Source organism: Anomaloglossus baeobatrachus, chromosome 2 (genome assembly GCF_048569485.1).
Source record: "Anomaloglossus baeobatrachus isolate aAnoBae1 chromosome 2, aAnoBae1.hap1, whole genome shotgun sequence".
NCBI classification, from domain to species: Eukaryota; Metazoa; Chordata; class Amphibia; order Anura; family Aromobatidae; genus Anomaloglossus; species Anomaloglossus baeobatrachus.
In genome coordinates, this window is record NC_134354.1 from 232697102 (window position 1) to 232721427 (window position 24326).

Sequence of the window (24326 nt, forward strand, 5' to 3'; positions counted from 1 at the left end):
CATGGAGGCGATGTGTCATGCTCTGAGTGAGAGCAGTCCAAATACACGGCTTGACAGTTGCGCTCAGACCTATATTTGTCTGGTGCACTACAATAAAAAAAACAACTAAAAGGGGCACATTGGGGACACTAACAACGGTGCACTGGTGCTAGGGACGGGGAAGATGGGAAAACCTGTACTCACCTGCAGCTGTACCGTACACTCCTAGCCATCCCTATTTTAGTTCCACATCTGACGCTGAGCAGGATACTTGAAACCCTAGGAAAACCATGCAGTAGCCCTATCTAGTGAGCTGACAGGTGAGGATCACTAGTACCACCGCTGCACTAATAAAACACAAGGGAAAGTAAATACAAAAGTAGATAAACCCCACAACCATACACAACACATACAAAAGTTGAGCTGTATAAAGCCAATGTATATATATTAGTAGTGTTTGCGTTGTACGAATGTAATGTACCTAATAAAAATGCATGAGGCATCGAAATTTTAGAAAAAAAATTCTAAGAAAAACCGATAAGATCAACAATAACAATTTTATTGATTAAACATAATGACCGCCAACTGGCAGTTTGACTAAAGAAAGAGGGCATCACATGTAATGTAAATATATCGAGATCAAACACAGGTATTCTGCAAAAATATAAAGGTACAAATAGATACAGGAGGAAGAAAATAATGCCTAGATTACAAAGGAAATAAAGTCAAACAAATATGGATGAAATATCTTTTCCCTTAATTGGAATTCTGCAGTCCCAGGGCCCTAAAGGACTGATCTCATCTCTGTATACCCACTTAGGCTAGGTTCACACACTGCGTTTTTTTGACGCTGCGTTTGTGCGTTTTTTGCGGCAAAATCCGCACAAAAACGCACCCACGGCAAAAAAACGCGGCAAAAACGCGATTTGGTGTGTTTTTTGCTGCGTTTTTGCACACTGCGTCTTTATGCGTTTTTTATCAGTGAACAAAAAAAAAAAAGGTCTGATGTCATTTCCTTCTTCAATATGTTCTTCATTCTCCACTAGTGTATGCAGGAGAGCAGACAGCTGCAGAACTACAAGGCAGCATACTCCATCCAATAGTGTATGCAGGAGAGCAGACCGCAGCTGCAGAACTACAAGGCTCAGCATGCTCCATCCAGGACTGTATGCTGGAGGGAGAGTCAGGGGGAGCAGACCTACAAGGCTCAGCATCCTCCATCCAATAGTGTATGCAGGAGAGCAGACAGCAGCTGTCGAACTACAAGGCTCAGCATCCTCCTTCCAGGACTGTATGCAGGATTTCTTTGCCCCCCCCAAACAAAAAAAATGATGTGAGCTTCGCCATATTTTCGTATGCTAGCCGGGTACAGCAGGCAGCTACGGGCTGCCCCCAACCCTCAGCTGCCTATTTGTACCCGGCTGGGAACCAAAAATATAGAGAAGCCCTTTTTTTTTAATTATTTCATGAATTTCATGAAATAATTAATAAAAAAAAAATGACGTGAGCTTCGCCTAATTTGTGTGTCCAGCCGGGTACAACTAGGCAGCTGGGGATTGGAATCCACAGTGCAGGGCACCCCCACTGCGAATTGCAGTCTGCAGCCACCCCAGAAAATGGCGCTTTCATAGAAGCGCTATCTTCTGGCGCTATATCCAACTCTTCCAGCTGCCCTGATGCCGGGTGGCTCACTGGGTAATAATGGGGTTAGGGCTAGCTGTATATTATCAGCTGGCCCTAAGCCCGAAATTCATGGTGTCACGCTAATATTAGACATGGCCACCATGAATTTCTAGTAAAGATAAAAAACCACAACACACAGAAAAATATTTTTATTAGAAATAAAACACAACACAATTAGTGACTCCATCTTTATTGAAATAAAGAACCCCCCCTCCGCAGTAATCCTGGGTCAGGGTCACGCGCCGTCCAATCCGGATCCAATATCATCTGATCGGTTTGCTGGAAGGCAAAGCGATCAGATGATGTGTCAGGATCAAGTGCCTGAATCACATCACACATCAGCTGATTGTATTAAAGCCGTTTATACAATCAGCAGATGCATCGGTGCAAAAAAAAAATACTCACTTATGTGCTGATTACCGGCAGCTCCTGGAGGAGTCTGATCCCATCCGATCGCTGCAGGAGCTGCCGGTAATCAGGGATGAAGTCTCCTGACGCATCCACTGATAGGTTAAATCGGCCAGCCGCTGGCGTCAGCCCGAGACTTACGATCAGCTGACGCGTCAGGTGACTGTATCAGGTGATCCATCGCCAGGTCCTGCATCCTGCAGGCATACGTACCCGGGGAGACTGCACACACCCGGAGCGGCGGTACCGGGAGGAGATGGGAGCGGGCATGGCACCGGGAGTGTGCAGACAGGTATGACTTTTTTTTTTCTACTGTTCACTTTTGATTTCGCAGCCGCTTCCACCTCCCGCCCGAACATGGCGCCGCACGGCAGCATACATGCCCAGGACGGGAGGTGGAAGCGGCGGTGACGGTACCGGGAGGATTCACGCTTCTGTGTTTACTGACAGAAGGAATCCTCTCCCTGTACATGTCACTTTACTACCCACCTCCTGCGTTTATAGCTGCGTTTTTGGTCTTAGAAACGCACCAAAATGCACCAAAAGGCAGCTATTTGCGTTTCTCATTGAGTTTTTCAACATCCCATTGCACTCAATGGATGAAAAGCCCAGTGAAAAACGCGGGAATAATTGACATGCTGCGTTTTTGTGGCACCACAAAAACGCAGCTGAAAAAAAACGCTGTGTGCAGACAGCAAAAATGAAAACTCAGACTTTGCTGGGGAAGCAAAGTCATGCATTTTTCTGAGCAAAAACGCACCCAAAAACTGCGCAAAAACACCGCGAAAAACGCACTGTGTGAACTTACCCTTGTCTGTAGGAAATGAGTCCCACCCACTGACTGTTAGGAGGAAGTGGGAGCTGTTAGTCCCGAACATACAAGAGGAGGACTGGGAGGAGATTCTTGAATCACCAACTAAGGTATCACCCTCAGTTAACAACAGAATGACCCAACTATATATCATACATCAAGCGTATTTAACCCCTAAAGGTTATACAAAATGCGACACCAGGCAACCCCTGACTGCCCGCGGTGCTATGGAGGGGATGCTGATTTCCTTCACATGATATGGGGCTGTCCGGTGGCTGTCACCTTTTGGAAGGGGGTTGTCTCAGTCTTGTCCTTCCTGGCTCTTTTTTCTATACCCCTTGAACCACTTCTCTGTTTATTTGGGGTTATGGATGAAGGGAAATGGTCACACTATCACAAAATATTTCTGCGGGAATCCCTTTTTATGGCTCGGAAACTCATAGCCATGCGATGGATGGGCGGTTCTCCTCCTACGGTGCGAGCATGGATAGAACTGGTGAACAAAATGCTCCCGTATGAGCGAACTGTATGTCAAAACAGAGGGTGTCCGGAGAAATTCAACCGGATATGGGAAATGTGGAAACATTTGATATATTCACATGTCTCTACCAGTACTGAATACAAAACTGATTGTGGATGAGGGCAGTTTCCAACGTCTAGGACGGTATTATCGGCAGAGCTAGTTATTAGTTATTTACTGATTTTCTTTGTCTGTTTGTAGTATTTACCATACACTCAAATGCAATGTAATCAGCTATCTCATTGTCCGGAAGACACCATAACAGTTTTAAAATGAACATTTATTTAGCAATATAGCGACATGTCTACTTGTTGAGACTAATTGAGTGGCTCATAGCAAACCTGTATGTGCATATGTAATGTGTCTTTTGCTCTGTATCTGAGAAATGCTCTACTGTTTAATAAACGAATTTAAAACAAAAAATATGGATGAAATAGGAAATGAGAGGCTGTGATCTTATGCATGTAGAATAAAGTATGTTATATGTAGATAGTGAATGTCAATGCAACTGTGTAACGGCAAGACAGAAAGAACCAGCGCTATAAAGGGGGAATATAAAAAATAATACATAGATGATAATATGATGTAAATGTAAATATAAGCATCTAAAGTGTTACCATGTGCTATTCAATAGAGCAGTATAGCAAAAACATGTACAGAAAAAAATGTATACGCTGAAGAAGAAATAAAGCAACTGTGGCCTCAGCATATACCGCTGTATTAAAGATGGAGAATGCTGATAATGCTAATATGACATAGAAATGCACAAGACATGGTTTAGAGAGAGATCAGGTAGTTATGGCGATAGTATATGCTGCCACAGTGAGACAGAAACCAAGATAATAAACAGAAAAGGTTAAGGTAATAACCTCCTGAACATAACATAAAGAAGATTACCTGGGCAGAGAGGACCTGTGGATACACGTGTAGCCAACCCTGATGCGCACAAAAATACGGTACTTTTTTATATTAACAGCTCAATGTTATACAATTTGGTGAATCACCCGTGGGTTAAAATTTCTCACAACCCCCTAGATGAATTCCTCGAGAGGTGTAGTGTCCAGGCTTCCCTTTTTGAGGGTTCCTGCTGTTTTGGTAGGTAAGCGAATCTTCAAATGGGACATGGGGTCCACAATCTGCTCCAACAAAATAGCACTCCTTCCCTTCTGAGCCCTGGCGTGCGTCCAGTTGTTTTTCCACCACATATGGGATATCCCTGTACTCAAGAGAAATTAGACCGTACCATTTATTGTGCAATATCTCCTGTTACCCTTGTGAAAATAAAATCTTGGGGCCAAAATAATATTTGTGGGAAAAATATGATTTTTGTTCACGAATTGTATGGTGCAATTGACCCGGTTACCTTTGTGAAAAAAGAGAATTTTGTTTACTTACCGTAAATTCTTTTTCTTGTAGTTCCGACATGGGAGACCCAGACCATGGGTGTATAGCTAGCGCCTCCGGAGGACACACAAAGTACTACACTCAAACGTGTAGCTCCTCCCTCCGGGCTATATACACTCCCTGGATGACAATCTACCCAGTTCAGTGCAAAAGCTGAAGGAGGACATCCACCCATAAGTAGAGATAGAGTAAAACTCGGCAAGACCAGAACTCTGTCTACTAACAACAGCCGGTGAAACACACGGAACAAAAAACTGCCAACAGGCAACAGGGAGGGTGCTGGGTCTCCCATGTCGGAACTACAAGAAAAAGAATTTACGGTAAGTAAACAAAATTCTCTTTTTCTTTATCGTTCCTTCCATGGGAGACCCAGACCATGGGACGTTCCAAAGCAGTCCATGGGTGGGAAATAAACCAAACTGAGAAGTAGGCAAAACCTAACTTCACAAATGGGCGACAGCCGCCTGAAGGATGCGTCTGCCCAAGCTCGCATCTGCCGAAGCATGAGCATGCACTTGGTAGTGCTTCGAAAAAGTGTGCAGACTGGACCAAGTGGCAGCCTGACAAACCTGCTGAGCCGTAGCCTGGTGCCTGAAAGCCCAGGAGGCACCGACAGCTCTGGTCGAGTGCGCCTTAATCCCCGGCGGGGGAGGCACCTGAGAACACTGGTAGGCATCGGCGATAGCCGACCTAATCCAACGAGCTAGGGTCGGTTTAGAAGCAGAGAGACCCTTGCGCTGACCCGTGGTTAGCACAAAAAGTGAGGTGCACCGCCGAAAAACGGCAGTGCGTGACACATAGATTCGGAGCGCCCGCACCAAATCCAAGGTGTGCAACGCCTTCTCAAAGCGATGCACAGGGGCCGGACAAAGAGAGGGCAATGAAATGTCCTGGTTAAGGTGGAACGAAGACACCACCTTAGGGAGAAAGTCCGGAGTCGGACGAAGAACCACCTTGTCTTGGTGAAACACCAAAAAGGGGGATTCCGAAGAAAGCGCAGCCAAATCAGAAACTCTGAGAGAAGTTATGGCTACTAGAAAGACAACTTTCTGTGAAAGTCTAGACAAAGGAACCTCCCTGAGAGGCTCAAAAGGGGGTTTCTGTAAGGCCGTGAGGACCAGATTAAGGTCCCAGGGATCCAAGGGCCGCCGGTAAGGAGGAATGATGTGAGATGCGCCCTGCATGAAGGTGCGCACCTGAGCCAGTCGGGCGATACGCCGCTGGAACAATACCGACAAAGCCGACACCTGTCCCTTGAGGGAATTGAGGGACAGACCTAGCTGTAGACCTGACTGAAGAAAAGACAGGATGGTCGGCAAGGAGAACGGCCAAGGAGCATGGTCGGAAGAGCGACACCAGGACAGGAAAATTCTCCAAGTCCTGTGGTAAATCTTGGCCGAGGAAGACTTCCGAGCCTGAGTCATAGTGGAGATGACCTCAGAAGGAATGCCTGAAGCCGTCAGGATCCAGGACTCAAGAGCCACGCCGTCAATCTGAGAGCCGCAGAATTCTGGCGGAAGAACGGACCTTGAGAGAGAAGGTCTGGGCGGTCCGGGAGATGCCACGGCACCTCTACGGACAGGCGGAGCAGGTCTGGGTACCAAGCTCGCCTGGGCCAGTCCGGAGCAATGAGTATGACTCGACGGCCCTCCGTTCTGATCTTGCGCAGAACCCTGGGCAAGAGCGCTAGAGGGGGAAACACATAGGCCAGACGGAACTGAGACCAATCTTGAACCAGTGCGTCTGCTGCGAAGGCTTGAGGATCGTGGGAGCGAGCCACGTAAACCGGAACCTTGTTGTTGTGCCGGGATGCCATTAGATCCACTTCCGGAGTGCCCCACTTGCGGCAGATCGATCTGAACACTGACGGATGCAGGGCCCACTCGCCGCCATCCACGGTTTGACGGTTGAGATAATCGGCCTCCCAGTTTTCCACGCCTGGGATGTGGACTGCAGATATGGTGGACTTGGAGTCCTCCGTCCACTGGAGGATTCGTTGAACCTCCAACATTGCCAGACGGCTGTGAGTCCCGCCCTGGTGATTGATGTAGGCAACCGCTGTCGCGTTGTCCGACTGAACCCGAATGTGCTTGCCCGCCAACAGGTGGTGAAAGTCTAGGAGAGCTAGAAACACAGCTCTGATCTCCAGCACATTGATCGGGAGGGCTGATTCGGACGGAGTCCAAGTGCCCTGTGCTCGGTGATGGAGAAATACTGCTCCCCAACCGGAGAGGCTGGCATCCGTGGTGAGGATCACCCAGGACGGAGTCAGGAAGGAGCGTCCCTGTGACAGGGAGAGGGGCTGAAGCCACCACTGAAGGGAGCTCCTGGCCTGTGATGACAGAGCCACCAGCCTGTCCAAGGAAGAGATCCGCTTGTCCCAACAGCGGAGAATGTCCAGCTGCAAGGGACGCAGATGGAACTGGGCAAAGGGAACCGCTTCCATTGACGCCACCATCTGACCCAGCACCTGCATGAGGTGTCTGATGGAATGACGGCGGTGCCTCAGCAGAGAGCGCACCGCCAGACGAAGGGACTGCTGTTTGACTAAGGGCAACTTGACAAGTGCCGGCAGAGTCTCGAATTGCATCCCTAGGTACATAAGTACCTGGGTCGGGGTCAGAGTGGACTTGGGCAGGTTGACAAGCCACCCGATCTGAACTAGCGTGGCGACAGTGAGAGACACACTCCGCTGGCAGTCTACACTGGATGAGGCCTTGACTAGAAGGTCGTCCAGGTAAGGAATCACTGCCAACCCCTGGAGGTGCAGGACCGCAACCACTGCTGCCATGACCTTGGTGAACACTCGAGGGGCTCGTGGCTAAGCCAAAGGGAAGAGCCACGAATTGGAAATGTTCCTCTCTGATTGCAAAGCGTAGCCAACGCTGGTATGAGACCGCAATAGGCACATGCAGATAGGCATCTCTGATGTCGATGGATGCCAGAAAATCTCCTTGGGTCATTGAGGCAATGACCGATCTCAGAGATTCCATGCGAAAGTGCCGCACCTGAACATGCTTGTTGAGAAGCTTGAGATCCAGGATGGGCCGGAAGGAACCGTCCTTCTTGGGGACTAGAAAGAGGTTTGAGTAGAAACCGCTGAACCGTTCCCGGGCGGGAACCGGAACAATTACCCCGTTGGCCTGCAGGGATGCCACGGCCTGAGAGAAGGCGGCGGCTTTGGAGCAGGGGGGTGTGGACAGAAAAAATCTGTTTGGCGGGCTGGAAGAAAATTCTATCCTGTAGCCGTGGGAGATGATATCCCGCACCCACTGATCGGCGACGTGTTGGAACCACACGTCTCCAAAGTGGGAGAGCCTGCCACCGACCAAGGACGTTGCTGGCGCAGCCAGATAGTCAAGAGGAGGCTGCCTTGGTGGCAGCGGCTCCTCCGGTCTTTTGAGGACGCGGCTTTGTGCGCCAGTTCGATTTACGATCCTTGGTTGCGGTAGTGGACGCGGTCGAGGGCTTAGAGGATGACCAGTTAGAGGAACGAAAGGAACGAAACCTCGATTGGATCCTGCCCTGGACAGGTTTCCTGGCTTTAGTTTGAGGCAAGGAAGTACTCTTCCCGCCAGTAGCCTCCTTAATTATGTCATCCAGCTGTTCCCCAAACAGCCAGGACCCAGCAAAAGGGAGACTCGCAAGGTACTTCTTAGAGGAAGCGTCTGCTTTCCACTCTCGAAGCCACAAGATCCTGCGGATCGCGAGGGAGTTAGCGGAGGCCACCGCCGTGCGGTGAGAAGCCTCCAGGATGGCAGACATGGCGTAGGATGCAAAAGCCGAAGCTTGAGAAGTTAAGGCATCCCTCTCAGGAATAGAGTCCCTAGTAAGGGAATGGATCTCCTCCAGAGAGGCAGAGACTGCCTTGAGAGCCCACACTGCCGCAAAAGACGGGGAGAAGGAGGCTCCAGCCGCCTCATATACAGACTTGGCCAAAAGGTCAACCTGGCGGTCAGTGGGATCCTTAAGAGAAGTGCCATCAGCCACAGCTACGACTGTGCGGGCTGAGATTCTGGACACCGGAGGGTCTACCTTTGGGGACTGAGCCCATTCCTTAACCACCTCTGGTGGAAAAGGAAAACGGTCATCTGAACTACGCTTCGGAAAACGTTTGTCAGGACAGGCCCTGGGTTTGGTAACAGTGGTCTGAAAGCTGGAGTGGTTAAAAAACATACTCCTAGCTTTCTTAGGTGAGGTAAACTGGTGCATCTCTACCAGAGAGGCTTGTTCCTCTGACTCTGGTGGGTTGAGGTTCAGTACGGAGTTAATGGACGCAATCAAGTCACTAACATCCGCATCACTCTCAGACAAGTCAATGGGGTACATAGAGGTAGCGTCTGAGCCCACAGTAAACGAGTCCTCCTCGCCCTGTACCTCGGCACGTGAATCAGAGCCGTTAGAAGAAGGAGAAGGGTCCCTGCGTCTCCGTTTAGGGGGACGGGGTCCTGGGACATGCTCTGAGAGCTCTGCAGAGCTAGGAGCAGCAGAAGCACCCTGAGAAGGGGGCTGATGCATGGTCAGCAGTGTCCGGGACAGCTGCCCCATGGAGTCGGCAAAAGACTGGGAAATAGCTTGTGAAAAGGATGCTACCCAAGCCGGGGGTTCAGCCACCGGGGCCAAAGCAGCCGGAGGAACCCCTGAGGAGACTCCAGGCTGAGACACAACCATATTAGCACAGGCATCACAATGTGGGTATGTGCTTGGCTCTGGCAGAATGAGCTTACATGCAGTGCATATAGCGTACATGTTTGCAGCCTTGCTCCGGGTGACAGACATGCTGCTGAGGTGAAGTTCTGCAGCAAGCAAACACTCCTGTAGAATGTCCTGAGAGTGTAATAAAAAGCCCACAACCAGAGGTTGCGGCTTACCAGACCGCTCTCTGTGTGCCCTCCGGATTCCACAGCTCAAAGCCCAAGTGAAGCGTCAACCCTCCTAAACAGCAGCAGCTGCAGTATCCAGCGCCGTCCAGTGTAAGAACGCTGAGAAAATGGCGCTGGAAGGAGGAGGGGGGCGGGTATTAGGCCAAGAGCGGGAAAACGGAGGGCCAGGGAGAGATGCAGAGAGAGATACAGGGGAGGGAACATCTCCCCAGAGAGGAGTGCCCTCCCCTCTGCTGGCCGAGCAGTGGGCGGCGCCTGTATGCATGACATGCAGAGAAGCCGAAACCGAAACTAGGCCCAAACTAAAGCCGGGGCCTAGATTTTAAAATGCGGCCGACGAGCAGGCACCTTCGGCGCGGTTCTCAGGGGAAACCCCCAGAACCGGCCAGAATGTCAGTAACAATAAAACACATACTGTCCCCCTAATAAAAGTACCCGGGACCCCTGAAAAAACGTCTCAATACTTAGCTTTTGAGACGCAGGGCCATGTCCCTGAGGGGGGGGGGAACGCTCCTTCCAGCAGGAACCAGACAGGGCTGCGGATGGAGACCGGTCTCCTGCAAGCAGAGAGGACCGTGATGGCTCCCACTTCAAACCAGAGCCTCTCAGAGGATGTGAAGGAGCACGGTATGTGAAGGCTCCAGCCTTGTAAAGTCAACCTTAACAGCACCGCCGACTGAGTGGGGTGTGAAGGGACATGCCGGGAGTCCAGACTGGACCCGCTTTTCTTCTAAATCTTGAAAATCAAAATAAAAATGAAAAAATATCAGAGAATGCAAGTGTGTGTATCCTCCTGAAACACAAAGCATTGAACTGGGTAGATTGTCATCCAGGGAGTGTATATAGCCCGGAGGGAGGAGCTACACGTTTGAGTGTAGTACTTTGTGTGTCCTCCGGAGGCGCTAGCTATACACCCATGGTCTGGGTCTCCCATGGAAGGAACGATAAAGAAATGCAAATTTTGGGGTTAAAGTAACATTTTTGTGGGGAAAAAAAAATATGAAAATTTTATTTTTTCCTTCCACATTGCTTTTGTTCCTGTGAAGCACCTGTAGGGTTAATAAACTTCTTGGATGTGGTTTTGTGGAGTTTGAGGGGTGCAGTTTTTAGAATGGTGCCGCTTTTTGGTATTTTCTATCGTAAAGGTCCCTCAAAGTCACTTCAACTGTGAGAATCTCTGAAATAAATGGTTTTGTAAATTTTGTTGGAAAACAGAAATTGCTGATAAACTTTTAATCGTTCTAACAAGAACAAAAAGGGTTTCAAAATGTAATTGCTAATGTAAAGTAGAAATAGGCTAAATATAAGTCATTTACTTTTGTGCGGCATAACTGTTTTAAGGGCATAAAAATTCAAAAATTGAAAATTGTTACTTTTTTCAAGATTTTCACCAAATTTCATTTTTTTTTTCACAAATAAATGCAAAAGATATCATCCTAATGTACCACTACCATGAAGTACCTTATGTCACGAAAAAATAATCACAGAGTCACTGGGATCCATTGAAGCGTTCTAGAGTTATTACATCATAAAGTGACACTGGTCAGAAGTGAAAAAATTGGCTCGGTCAGGAAGGTGAAGCCTGGTCAGGCTGGGCGGTGAAGTGGTTAAGCCATATTGATTGTATAAATGCATCTTGAATATGTTTTGTTAAACAGCTAAAATGCAAAAACTTGAATCACTGTCCAAATATTTCTGGACTGACCTATATATAGGTTTGCTCTGGTTTCTGCTTAAGTTCATTAGGCTCTAAATGTATATGTAAGTTAACTTTACAATCTAACATAGGATTTTACAAAACAGAGAATACAAAAAAGAAGCTTGACTAGATTATATTATCTTTATTTATTGGGTTTTGGATTACAAAAAATAATATTCACAATCATTGTCCAAAAAATGTTTTCAGTGCATTTCCAGAACTTGTGCACTTTACTAGAAAAGCATTATCAGAAGTAATCAGCACAAAAAAAATAGAATCTTAACAAGCTATTCAAATACAATTAATGCCAGGTACAAATCTTTGTAAAAAAAAAATATTGACCAATACTTCACAGAGCAAACCATCAATGTAGAAGAGAGGAGGTAAGCAAATACCCTTCTAGCCCCAAGTGTCATCTCTCATCTTTAGCTGTTATATTCTTCTTGCCTGTTATATACGTCGCTGGCGATTGCTCGCCCAAAACCCATCTGGTTCATAAATAGCAATTTAAGTCTAAAGGAAACTATTAGAACATGGAGAAAAAAAACCCTTTCATCCAATATTCGGTTTCCTCTGGAATCAAATTATACATTACTTTATATTAATCAGACTCTTACATTATCATCAATTAATCTCATATCCGTCCTTCCTACATTGAAGTCTATGGCCACTAGTTTAAAAAAGTTTAATTTAATTAATTTTTATAAAAAGAACTTTAGCAAAATTAATTCAGAGTATACATTTTTTATTGTTCAACCCATGCCATTTAGAGCAGTAGCAGGCCTTCTATGGTGCTTTACTTTATTTCTTTGGGAAAGGCTTTGTTGATCCTGTCCTTGGTTCTGAATATGCATCTCCTGCTTTTAGACGTATTAAAATTGTGTATGCCTTTGGCATAAAAGTAATATTGATTACTTATAGTGATGATCAAATCTATCAATGATTGTCTTAACATTGCAAACGTACTCCCCGGTGGCACGGCACGCAGTGATGTCAGGCCTAGTAGAGCCAGAGGCCATGGCCTAAGTGAAGAGGATGTACTTGATGTGAAAAGGGTAAACGAAGAGCAGCAAAGGACCAGATGGTATGCTGCTGAAACGGCGTGACAGGTTGGTGGTGAAGTGAAAATTATTATTTTTTTTTTAACTGTTTGCCCATCCTTGTAAGACTTAGCAAAAATTATTTCCGCATTTTGCTAAATGTATGTTGAGACAATTGCAAAAATGTTGTATTATGGATAATGATTTCTTCATAAAATTCAATTCCACTTAAATAAATGCGCTCATATCTAATTACTTTTCTTACAAAACAAATTGGTAGTTAGCCATCAAAACAAGTTTTAAATAGTTATCATTCACGCTCCGACTTTCTTATTACAATCATATTACACCTGTAATATTACTTATTAGTAGTCAATTATGACCAAACACCTCTTCTATTAGCAGCAGTTTCATCATCTTGGTAAATATTTCCTGTTTCTGGTCAAAAAATTAAATATTCAAGCTTATCATTACTCTAACCAAATCAACCATTCAAGTCATAGTGCAGATGGGACTTATCGCTGGACTACTCATAGCATTTTCACCCTTTTCAACATCATCACTACCAAATTCATAGCTCATGGGTGGCTTGATGAACAACAGGAACTTTATCAGAGTCTGCATTCTGGATCAATTGATAGTAAAACTGTGTAAGGTAATCCAAGTTCTCCAATGAAATGCGCTCATTTAACCCATGGATTCTGAAATACAAGAAGTAACTCAGTTATACTAATGAACACTAAATAATTGGTTACTTACAACAGTTAAAGGAGTTTAAAGGACAGGACATATTTGGCTCTTGCGATCTGTGAATGAAGATTTTCATGCCGCTTTCCATTTATCTCTATGCAGACTTCATAAGAAACAGAAATTGGTTCTAACATAAAGGCCATAGTTCATGACATCAGTTGAAGGTGGAGATCTAAAGCTTAGACCAGGGGTCTCAAACTCGGCTGGTTGTATGGGCCGCACAGAGGAAAAAAATAATTTGGGGGGCCGCATTCTTTGCAGGACAAAGTGACATTTTTATTGGTACCATATATAATTTTTTTTTTTTTTTACACACCTTTGGATCACTGATTTTGAACATTTTCATTTGTTTATTATAGCAAATGTGCACATTCTTTGTTTAAATATGTATATATATATATATATATATATATATATATATATATATATATATATATATATATATATATAAAAGTTTTATTTTTTTTTACATTTTATTCCTTTCTTGTAACAGTATTACAATTAGCACTATATAGAAATTTTGACCGACATCTTTTAGTAATGTTCCCCATCTTGTTGTAACATGCTCATCCTTGTCCCCTTGTAGTATTGTTCCCCATCCTAGTCCCCATCCCACAGTAAAGTGCTCATCCTTGTCCCCATCCTAAAGTAATGTTCCCCATCCTTGTCCCCATCTTGTAGTAATGTGCCTCATCCTTGTCCCCATGTTATAGTAATATGCCCATCCTTATCCCCATCCTATAGTAATGTCCCCATCTTATCATAATGTGCCCATCCTGTACTAATGTGTTCATCCTTGTCCCCATCCTATAGTAATGTCCCCAATCTATAGTAACGTGTCCATCCTTGTCCCCATCTTATAGTAATGTTCCCCATCCTTGTCCCCTTTTAGCAATGTCCCCATCCTATAGTACTGTCCCATCCTATAGTAAAGTCCCCATTCTATAGTAATGTGCCCATCCTATAGTAATATGCCAACCTTGTCCCCATCCTATAGTAATGTCCCCAGCCTTATCCCTATTCTACAGTAATGTTTCCCATCCTTGTCCCCTTGTAGTAATGTCCCTATCCTGTAGCACTGTGCCTATCCTAGTCCCCATCCTGTAGTAATGTCCCCAGCCTTGTCCCCATTCTATAGTAATAATGTCCCCATCCAATAGTTTTGTGCCCATCCTTGTAATGTCCCCATCCTAATGTCCCAATCCTATAGTAATGTCCCCAGGCCCCAGCCTTGTCCCTATTCTATAGTAATGTCCCCATCCTTGTCCCCATCCTATAGTAATGTCCTCATCCAATAGTATCGTGCCCATCCTTGTAATGTCCCCATCCTAATGTCCCAATCCTATAGTAATGTCCCCAGGCCCCAGCCTTGTCCCTATTCTATAGTAATGTGCCCATCCTGTAGTAATGGGTGGAGGGGGCAGTGGTGGCAGCGGGTGAAAGGGGTCAGTGGTTATATCTTACCGAGCGCTCTCCTCACCTTCCACAGACGCTGGAGTGAAGCTGAGGGGGGGCGGTCTTCGGCCCCAGATCCACAGTGATTGGAGAGATCGGTCACAAGGCCGGTCTCTCCAATCAGAGGTGGGGGCGGGTGAAATGAGGTCACCCATCTCCAGCCAATGATCGGTGCTACAGCTGCATAGATCATGGCTGGATTTCAATGTTGGATTTCAATGTTTTAACCATTTTCAATGGCTAAAACATTACAGTGGCTGTGATTGGCTGAGCGGCGTTTCTCAGCTAATCACAGCCTCCGTAGGTCCGGGGAGGAGACACCAGCCCTCCTGAGGTCAGGCAGAGGTCCCCTCCTCCCCGAATCTAAGGTATTTGCAAACAATCCAAAGCGATTGCAGCCACTGGGGCCATGTACTGGGTACGTCATGGGTCCTTAAGTACCAGGGAGCCATGACATAACCAGTATGTCATAGGTCGCTAAGGGGTTAATGTGCTGTCCTTCACATACACAATAAAAAAAAACCCCCAAAAAACACCATTCTTCTCACCTGTCTCGCGTTCCCTCGGCTGCCTCATCAGCTTCGTGCGGTCTCCAGGCCCGTGCCCTTGTTCACTATCGCGGCCGGTGCAGGGGCCGCAGCCACTGGCTGCGATTTATGTCAGATGATTTTGTATTGCCGGCGCGAGAGCGCAGCGCCAACAAAACATTCATCTGACAAAGCACAGGCAGTGGCTGCGGCCCCTGCACCGGGTGCGATAGTGAACAGGGGCATGGGCCTGGGGGCCGCACGAAGCAGCCTCAGGGGCCGCATCCGGCCCGCGTGTTTGAGACTCCTGGCTTAGACCCTTAACCATGTCAGGTCATAAAATACTGTTGAGTGTTTATAATTATTATATACATACATACATAGAGACATATATACTCATTTTCAGGGCTCAGCATAAATGAGTACACCCCAACAGATTTCTGAGAAAAACTTAACAGTACTTTTAGTTAATTTCAAAATCATATTAACATTTTCTATGGGATACCATACTACAAAGTACTCTCACAAATGGAGGTTATTAATTGCAAACAAGATTTGTTAATGTGCACATCCAAAAAAGTAATATTTATAAATTCATTCAAGGCCATTTTGCAAAAATACGTCTTAGGAGCAAAGCTAAAGTTTAAACTATAAAATTCTGATTAACAAGAATTTAACCACAGGCAAGTCTAATTAGTCTTTAAACAGAGCGCTCCTTTCACACAAGACTAGGCAAAACGCACAAACAATGGGTACATCGGGGACACCAACAACGGTGGGTATTGTGAACGTCGTCTGTGTGGGTGCTGTTCTGAAGCTCCTTCTTGTGGCCAGGAATGGTAGTGGAGCTAAATCTGAGCCACTGACTCAGACAGGTGTCTGTGTTAATTGGGAATTGGGGAAGTCCTATTGCAGACAAGTCTGGTCTATATAGGAGAGCACTTTCAGCCTGGCTGTTGCCGGTTAAACTTGTATATTCCCTGTCTCTGTTCCTGGCCTGGAGATTTGTCCTTCCCTGTATCCCTGAGCAAGACTTCTACAGATAAGTTTCAGTTTTGCCTTGCTTTCTGGTTCACACCTTAGGGTGTTGTTTTTCTTTGTTTTGCTGTGTATCTGTTTTCTTGCAGGTGAAGCTTTGTTTCAATTGTGTTGTGAGCATGGGGGTTTCCCCTGTGCTGGCTTTCCTGCAGGAAAAGGGATTTTATCCCTGTCTGATTTGACTATTTGCTGTTTTGTATTTTGTGTTCTTTTTTGGTATTTTGTTCTCTTATTATTTACAGGAGTACCTGATATAGTGGGGGTGAGGTCGTATGACCTCAGGGGCCTTTTTACTATCAGGAGTTTTGTATTTTGTTATAGGGATTTTGCACTGACCACAATCAGTTCCTTTCCTGTTCTTTGTATCAAGTTAGTTGGGCCTCACCTTTGCTAATTCTATTTTTCCTCTCTGAGTATTGTGTTTTTCTATATCACCGTAATCTTTATATGTGGTGGGCTACCTACTCCTTTGGGGACTACTCTGAGGCAAGGTAGATTTCCTCATTTAATTCTGTTAGGGCGTAGCTAGTTTCTCAGGCTGTGACATGGTGTCTAGGTTTTTAGGAACTCTCCACGGCTACTTCTAGTGTGGTCTGATAGTCAGGGGATTGCGGGTTATCTCAGGTTCCAACTACTCCTGTTTCTTGGTGTTTTTTCACTAATGGGAGTTTTTTTGTAATCTTCCACGGTTACTGGATCATAACAGCTGGGCCCTGCCTCTAGGGAGTGGGGTGAGAGGACACCTCCTGCTCTAACCTCAAGCTGTTTCCTGAACTCCCTAGCATTCCTATAAATGGGGGATTCAACCAGTTTCTGCGCTGGATAACTAAACCCTCACTAGCTCTGAAAACACCCTGGCTAGTGAGATGGCCAGTGAGAAACACTAGTCCCACGCGACGCTTTTTTTGCCGCTACACTGTTTACTGATCCGAGTAATTGATTTTATATTTTGATAGATTGGGCACTTTCGAACGCAGCAATACCAAATGTGTATATTTTTAATTTTATTAACCGTTTAATTTTCAATGGGGCGAAAGGGGGGTGATTTGAACTTTTAGGTTTAATTTTTTTACTTTTTCTTATTTTACTAGTCCCCCTAGGGGACTATAAGGATCAGCATTCTGATTGCTCATTCTGTTGATCACAGCTACACATCTGAGAAAAACTCACCTTTTGTCACTGGCAGCAGCCAACCGCGTGAAAGAAGAAGTGAGTCATGATAGCTAAAGGAGTCATAACTTGATCCTGTGCTACTATGACAACCATCGGCTCACAGTGATTACGTCACTGTGACGCCGATGGAGGCCGGTGGGTACAAACTTACCGCGCCGGGGAATTAAATAGCTCCGTCACAAATTGACAACGCCATTTAAAGGGTTAATGGGCACGGGCAGAACGCGGTTCCACTTGTGCCTGCAAAGCACACGTCAGCTTTACAAATCAGCTGACATGTGTGCGGATCCTCGCCGGCTGCCAGTAGCAGGCGGGGAGATTAGACTATGACCGCTTAGGACGTAATATTACTGCTCGCAATCGTTAAGGGGTTAAAGAATGGAAAAGGATAATGCTGCAATATGCTGCCAACTTGTTCATTGCAAAATGGCTCTAGCTCAGTAAGATAGGATGGAGAGCATCTGAACAGCATTTTTCAAGTCCTGCCACAATAGCTGTGCTGTAAACAGATTTTATCACCTGAGCTGTGCATCTCTGCAGCTCCTCCAGAGTAACCATGGGCGTCTTGCCTGATTCTCAAATTAGTGCTCTTCTTGCTTGGGATGTCCTATTAGGAGGTCAGCCATATCTTGCTAGGTTTGCAGTTGTGTCATACTAATTCCAATTTTTATGATTGATTAAACAGTGCTCCATGAGATGTTCAGCGCTTGGGCTACTGTTTATGACCTAACCCTGCTTTACTCTTCTCCACAACTTTATTCCTGACCTGTCTGGTGTGTTTCTTGGTTTTCATCATGCCGTTTGATCCCTAATGTTCTCAAGCAAATCTGAGACCTTCAAAGAACAGCTGTAGTTATAGGGAGAATAATTGAGGCAATTGATCACTCAGGATTTTATTTAGGGGTATCAGACTACAGGGGGCTGAATACACATGCAAGTCACATTTTTCAGATTTATGTTTTTAAAATATTTAGAAAACCATGTACCATTTCCTCTACACTCCACAAATAATTGTTGCTTTCTGTTGGTACATACCATAAAATCCCAATAAAATACATATAAGCTTGTGGGCGTATTGTGAAAACTCTGGAAAAGATCACGAGGTATATACTTTTTCAAAGGTACTGTATAATCAGTACGTCAACTTATGAATAACTGCTGATTACTAAAATGTGCACATTCTTTCAGTCATCTCTTACCTGCTTAGGTCTTCAGGTTTCAATTTAAAAGGGCTAAAACGATATATACTGTCAGTGAGATTAACAAAATGACGGCTGTCAGTATTTCCAATGCAGACACCTAAAAGTTGGACATAATTGCTATGTTATATACAATGCAAATACATAAGGGGAATTATAGATTTTACAGAATGCTAAAGGCATTAAAAAAAGTTAGTGATTTTGGTGTACTCGAGTCTTGCGACAAACTGACTTTTTACTTTATTACTTTTTTTAAATTTACTATCATATACACAAACGATTAGTGTAAAAATATAGAAAACATCTATCAGCCCATAACTAACATTTACATAGTTTCCAGGCTCATAGACAAGCACAAATGTAATATATATATTTAGAGGCCAGTAAGCTTTTGATCAATACTATGGTTAGCAATATGAAACACAGGTCTATGAAAAAGGCCCACAATGGTTTGTTTGCACAATTATTAGGCAAGTGAGTATTTTGACCATGTCATCTAATATATAAAGCTGAGTGTGTGTGTGTGTGTATGTATATGCCCGCTAAAGGAATCCGCACCGTCGCATTTACAATGACGAAATTTTGCACAGACGCCTCATGTGACTCAGGGAACGTCATAGACTATGTTTGGACGGGAAAACTTAACCCCGCGCTTTACAGTTAGTCTCCAAAATCCTGCCTCCATTAATCTGAATGGAGCTGGGAGATACGGGCTATTAATAGCAACTGTCAGTGGTTGCTATAGGAACAAAATAAACTGTTAGTATAAGAAGCTTATGTGTGAGTGAGAGACAGAAAGAGACAGTCCGGGAAAGAGACAGCCCGGGAAAGAGACAGCCCGGGAAAGAGACAGCCCGGGAAAGAGACAGCCCGGGAAAGAGACAGCCCGGGAAAGAGACAGCCCGGGAAAGAGACAGCCCGGGAAAGAGACAGCCCGGGAAAGAGACAGCCCGGGAAAGAGACAGCCCGGGAAAGAGACAGCCCGGGAAAGAGACAGCCCGGGAAAGAGACAGCCCGGGAAAGAGACAGCCCGGGAAAGAGACAGCCCGGGAAAGAGACAGCCCGGGAAAGAGACAGCCCGGGAAAGAGACAGCCCGGGAAAGAGACAGCCCGGGAAAGAGACAGCCCGGGAAAGAGACAGCCCGGGAAAGAGACAGCCCGGGAAAGAGACAGCCCGGGAAAGAGACAGCCCGGGAAAGAGACAGCCCGGGAAAGAGACAGCCCGGGAAAGAGACAGACGGGGAAAGAGACAGCCCGGGAAAGAGACAGACGGGGAAAGAGAGGCAGACAGACACAAACAGAGAAAGAGAGAGACACAGAGATAGAGGCACAGAGATAGAGAGAGACATACAGAGAAACTGATACAGACAGAGAAAGACAGAAACTCGAAGCGAGATAGTTACTATCCCGGACAACGCCCGGGTACCACATCTAGTATATGTATATTTTCCAACTCCAAGCTGTGTAAACCCGAATGCTTACTGGATGAAGCGAAGTGTATTTGTGTAATGAGGGTGGGTCTAGCCTAAGGCTATCCCCACACTGTCAATGTGCGCAGAATTATTAGGTGCATTTTACTCGTCAAAATAGGCCACCCCAAAAAAAAAAGAAATCTGAGAAGTAAAAAATTGTTAAAGTTTTACAGCAGGATGCAAAATTCTTGAAACTGATAAGACGGATACACTATTCAAAAAAAGTTAAAAGGCTGGGACATATATATCTCTCTCTCTCTCTATTATATATCTCTCTCTCTCTCTCATTATATATCTCTCTCATATTATATATATATATATATATATATATATATATATACATACACATACACACACACACATTATATATATATATATATATATACACACACACACACACACATGTGAAAGGGCTATACATAATAGGGACAAGTACAATAACCATAAACAATACAGGACACAGACAGGTACAGGAGGATAGAGGTCCCTGCCCACGAGGGCTCACAGTCTACAAGGGATAGGTGAGGATACAATAGGATAGGTGAGGATACAATAGGTTACGGTAGAGCTGATTGTGCGGCGCTGTATCAGACTGAGGGTTACGGCAGGTTGTAGGCTTGTCGGAAGAGGTGGGTATTCAGGTTCCTTTTGAAGCTTGTCAAGGTAGGCGGAAGTCTGATGTGTTGTGGCAGAGCATTCCATAGTATGTGGGAGGCACGGGAGAAATCTTGGATGCGATGGTGGGAAGAGGAGATGAGAGGGGAATAGTGAAGGAGATCTTGTGAGGATCGAAGGTTACGTGCAGGTAAGTACCGGGAGACTAGGTCAGACATGTAGGGAGGAGACAGGTTGTGGATGGCTGCGGAAATTTCTTGAGAAATGTTTGAAATCTTTCTGCAGACATTTCCCAGCAAAACCTATGGGAAAAAAAAAAATAGCTGTGCGCACACTGCGTTTTTTTCTCAAGAAAATTCTTTGTGAAGATTTTCTTGAGAACATTTCTTGAGAAAATGTGCATGTCACTTCTTTTCCGCAGGTACCTGCGGTATACCTCCGGTATTTCACTCCATTCACTGTAATGTAATCGCGAAATTCCGGAGGTATACCGCAGGTAGCAAATGATGTGCGGTATACCCCCGGTATAGCCGCGATTTACCAGCGGTAATGTTCATCGCTGCCTGCGGTTTTGCAGGAAGTGATGTCATTATGACAGAAGAGGAAGCGGAGCAGAGTAAACACAGACGTCACACTCCCTGTACGCCGCACAGAAGCGCTTCCGTGTGACCTCCAGGTGCCCGTGCAGTCTGTGTCCCACTCCAGCCCCGCAGCTGCCTACACTGCTCTGTGTCAGTGTCTGCCCGCAGTGTCAGCAGCTTGTCACGCTGCAGCGCAGGTAGACACTGACACACAGCAGTGCGTGCAGCCGCGGGGATGACTGGCGCTGCTGTCAGGAGGTGAGATGAGATCATTACCTGCTGTGACGATCTCCTGCCCCCTGACGTCACCGCTGTCACTGCCGTCTATGCCCACGGCCCGAAACTGTCACTGGCGGTGACATCACGGGCTCTCGCGATACTGCTGAGAACGCGGCGGGCATAGAAGGCAGTGACAGCGGTGACGTCAGCAGTGCAGGAGATCATCACAGCAGGTAATGATCTCATCTAACCTCCTGATGGCAGCGCTCGTCATCCCCTGCAGTGACCTGGGCTGACCTATTGATGTTAGCTCAGGTCACTGCATTACTCTCCCAGCCAATGGGGAACCTCCTGTTCTTCACTTACTGGGACATTGACTATGGTATGGATCGTCGTGGGATCCCCCCCCCTTATTGGATTACGCCGGACCTGGATTTGATTGTTCTTGTCAATAAATTGGTGAAAGAGGGAATGTGGGGAGTGTTTTTTCAAATAAAACTTTTTTTGTTGTCTATTTTTTTATTTCTTACTGACTGGGTTGGTGATGTCAGGTATCTGATAGACGCGTGACATCACTAACCCCAGGGCTTGATGCCAGGTGACATTACACATCTGGCATCAACCCCATATATTACCCCGTTTGCCACCGCACCAGGGCAACGGGATGAGTTGGGGCGAAGCGCCAGGATTGGCACGTCTAATGGATGCGCCACTTCTGGGGCAGCTGCAGCCTGCTATTTTTAGGCTGGGGAGTGTCCAATAACAGTGGACCTCCCAAGTCTGAGAATATCATACCCCAGCTGTTCGCTTTACCTTGGCTGGTGATCCAATATGGGGGGGACCCCACGTTTTTTGTTTTAAATTATTTATTTAATGTAAAATAACAGCATGGGGTGCCCTCAGTTTTGGATTACGAGCCAAGGTGAAGCTGCCAACTGTGGTCTGCAGGCTGAAGCCGTCTGCTTTACCCTAGCTGGCTACAAAAGATGGGGGGACCTCACGTCATTTTTTTTTTTTAATTATTTATTTTTTGGCTTAATACAAGGCTAGGCACCCTTTAGTGCCACATGAAAGTCACTAAAGGGTGCCAGCTTAGAATATGCAGGGGGGTGGGACATGATATAGGTCTTTCTCATCTAACTATTCATCTATCCCTCTATCCATTATCTGTCTATCTATCGATTATCTATTATCTATATTATTTATTGCAGTTCAACATAAAAAAACCGCAGGGACCAACCTGCGGAAAAACCGCGGCAAAAACGCATGCGTTTTTCCCGCGGTTTTGGTGAGTTTTTTTTACCGCAGGTGCGGTAATCTTCAACTCCCAGAAGTTTCTCCAGAAATTTTCTTGAGAAAAATCACTTTTCTAGTGCACACATTGCCTATAACAGGGAGTGGTGCTCTGTTGGCTGGCTTTGCACTCCAGCTCCTGGCTGCTTCATTAGCCTTCTTTGTGTTCACAAGCTGATCTTGTAGGTTTTTAAAACCCATAGAAGATGCAGTATAGTGTAGGACCCAGCAAAGGAGGTTGCTGTGAAGGGGCGCTGGGCTGGTATTACAATGGCCAATATAATATTCTAAATACCTCCAATTATGTATAAGGTAGAATTTATTTTGGTTTTTCAGTGTGCGGCTGTAATTTTTTTATATATAAAATATATGTTGATCACCCTAAGGTCAACCATCGTTGCTTATGTAATATTATATATATATATATATATATATATATATATATATATATATATATATATATATATATATATATATATATATATATATATATATATATATATATATATATATATATATATATACATACATATACATAATATATATATATTGCCTTATTCTGTCTGTCTGTCTGTCTTGCTCCAAAATTGTGTCCTTACGGTGACACAAAGCTGATTGGCCGCTGGGCTCGCCATGGCCCCGCCCCCCACACGGATTGGCCTCTCGCCCCGGCTCTCTGCAGGCCCCGCCCCCCTCACGCAATGCACGCTCGCTCTGGCCCAACTGACAGCTCCGACTCCCAGGTGAGTACACACACACACACATCAGAGCACACTCACTCTCACACACACCTCACACATCACATCCACACACTCACAACATCCTGGGATATCGCTTGCTTCTACACTGGCTCCGTCAGGATCCCAGCAGCGCCAGACATAACCTTGCGATGCTGAGATCTTGACGGAGGCCGTGAACGCTGGTAACCATTATACACATCGGGTAACTAAGGTCCCTTAGTTACCCGATGTGTATCATAGTTACCAGTGTACACCGGCTCCCGGTACACATGTGCAGGGAGCCGGCATTATACTCCTCTCCCCCCAGGACTACTCCTCTTATTACAGTCCTCCTATTATACTCCTCTTTGAGTATAATAGGAGAACTATTATAGCATGGGGGATGTAGCACGATGGGGTGCGCAGCATGGGGGATGTAGCACGATGGGGAGTGCGCAGCATGGGGGATGTAGCACGATGGGGGGTGCGCAGCATGGGGGATGTAGCACGATGGGGGGTGCGCAGCATGGGGGATTTAGCACGATGGGGAGTGCGCAGCATGGGGGATGTAGCACGATGGGGAGTGTGCAGCATGGGCGATGTAGCACGATGGGGGGTGCGCAGCATGGGGGATGTAGCACGATGGGGGGTGCGCAGCATGGGGGATGTAGCACGATGAGGAGTGCGCAGCATGGGGGATGTAGCACGATGGGGAGTGCGCAGCATGGGGGATGTAGCACGATGGGGAGTGCGCAGCATGGGGGATGTAGCACGATGGGGAGTGCGCAGCATGGGGGATGTAGCATGATGGGGAGTGTGCAGCATGGGGGATGTAGAACGATGGGGAGTGCGCAGCAT

At 45.9% G+C, this 24326-nt stretch overlaps 1 protein-coding gene across 1 annotated transcript in view; it reads right to left on the minus strand.

The window, feature by feature from the left end:
* Window positions 1-11514: 11514 nt before the first annotated feature.
* The window catches only part of PM20D1 (peptidase M20 domain containing 1), a 124667-nt gene continuing 111855 nt past the window's right edge, over window positions 11515-24326 (minus strand). Inside the window, exons 12-13 of the mRNA XM_075333685.1 lie at window positions 18570-18669; window positions 11515-13128 (exon numbers count right to left, since the gene is read on the minus strand). Of these exons, the coding sequence (XP_075189800.1) occupies window positions 12999-13128; window positions 18570-18669 (230 nt within the window). The 3' untranslated portion in view covers window positions 11515-12998. The remainder of the gene's footprint in view (window positions 13129-18569; window positions 18670-24326) is intronic.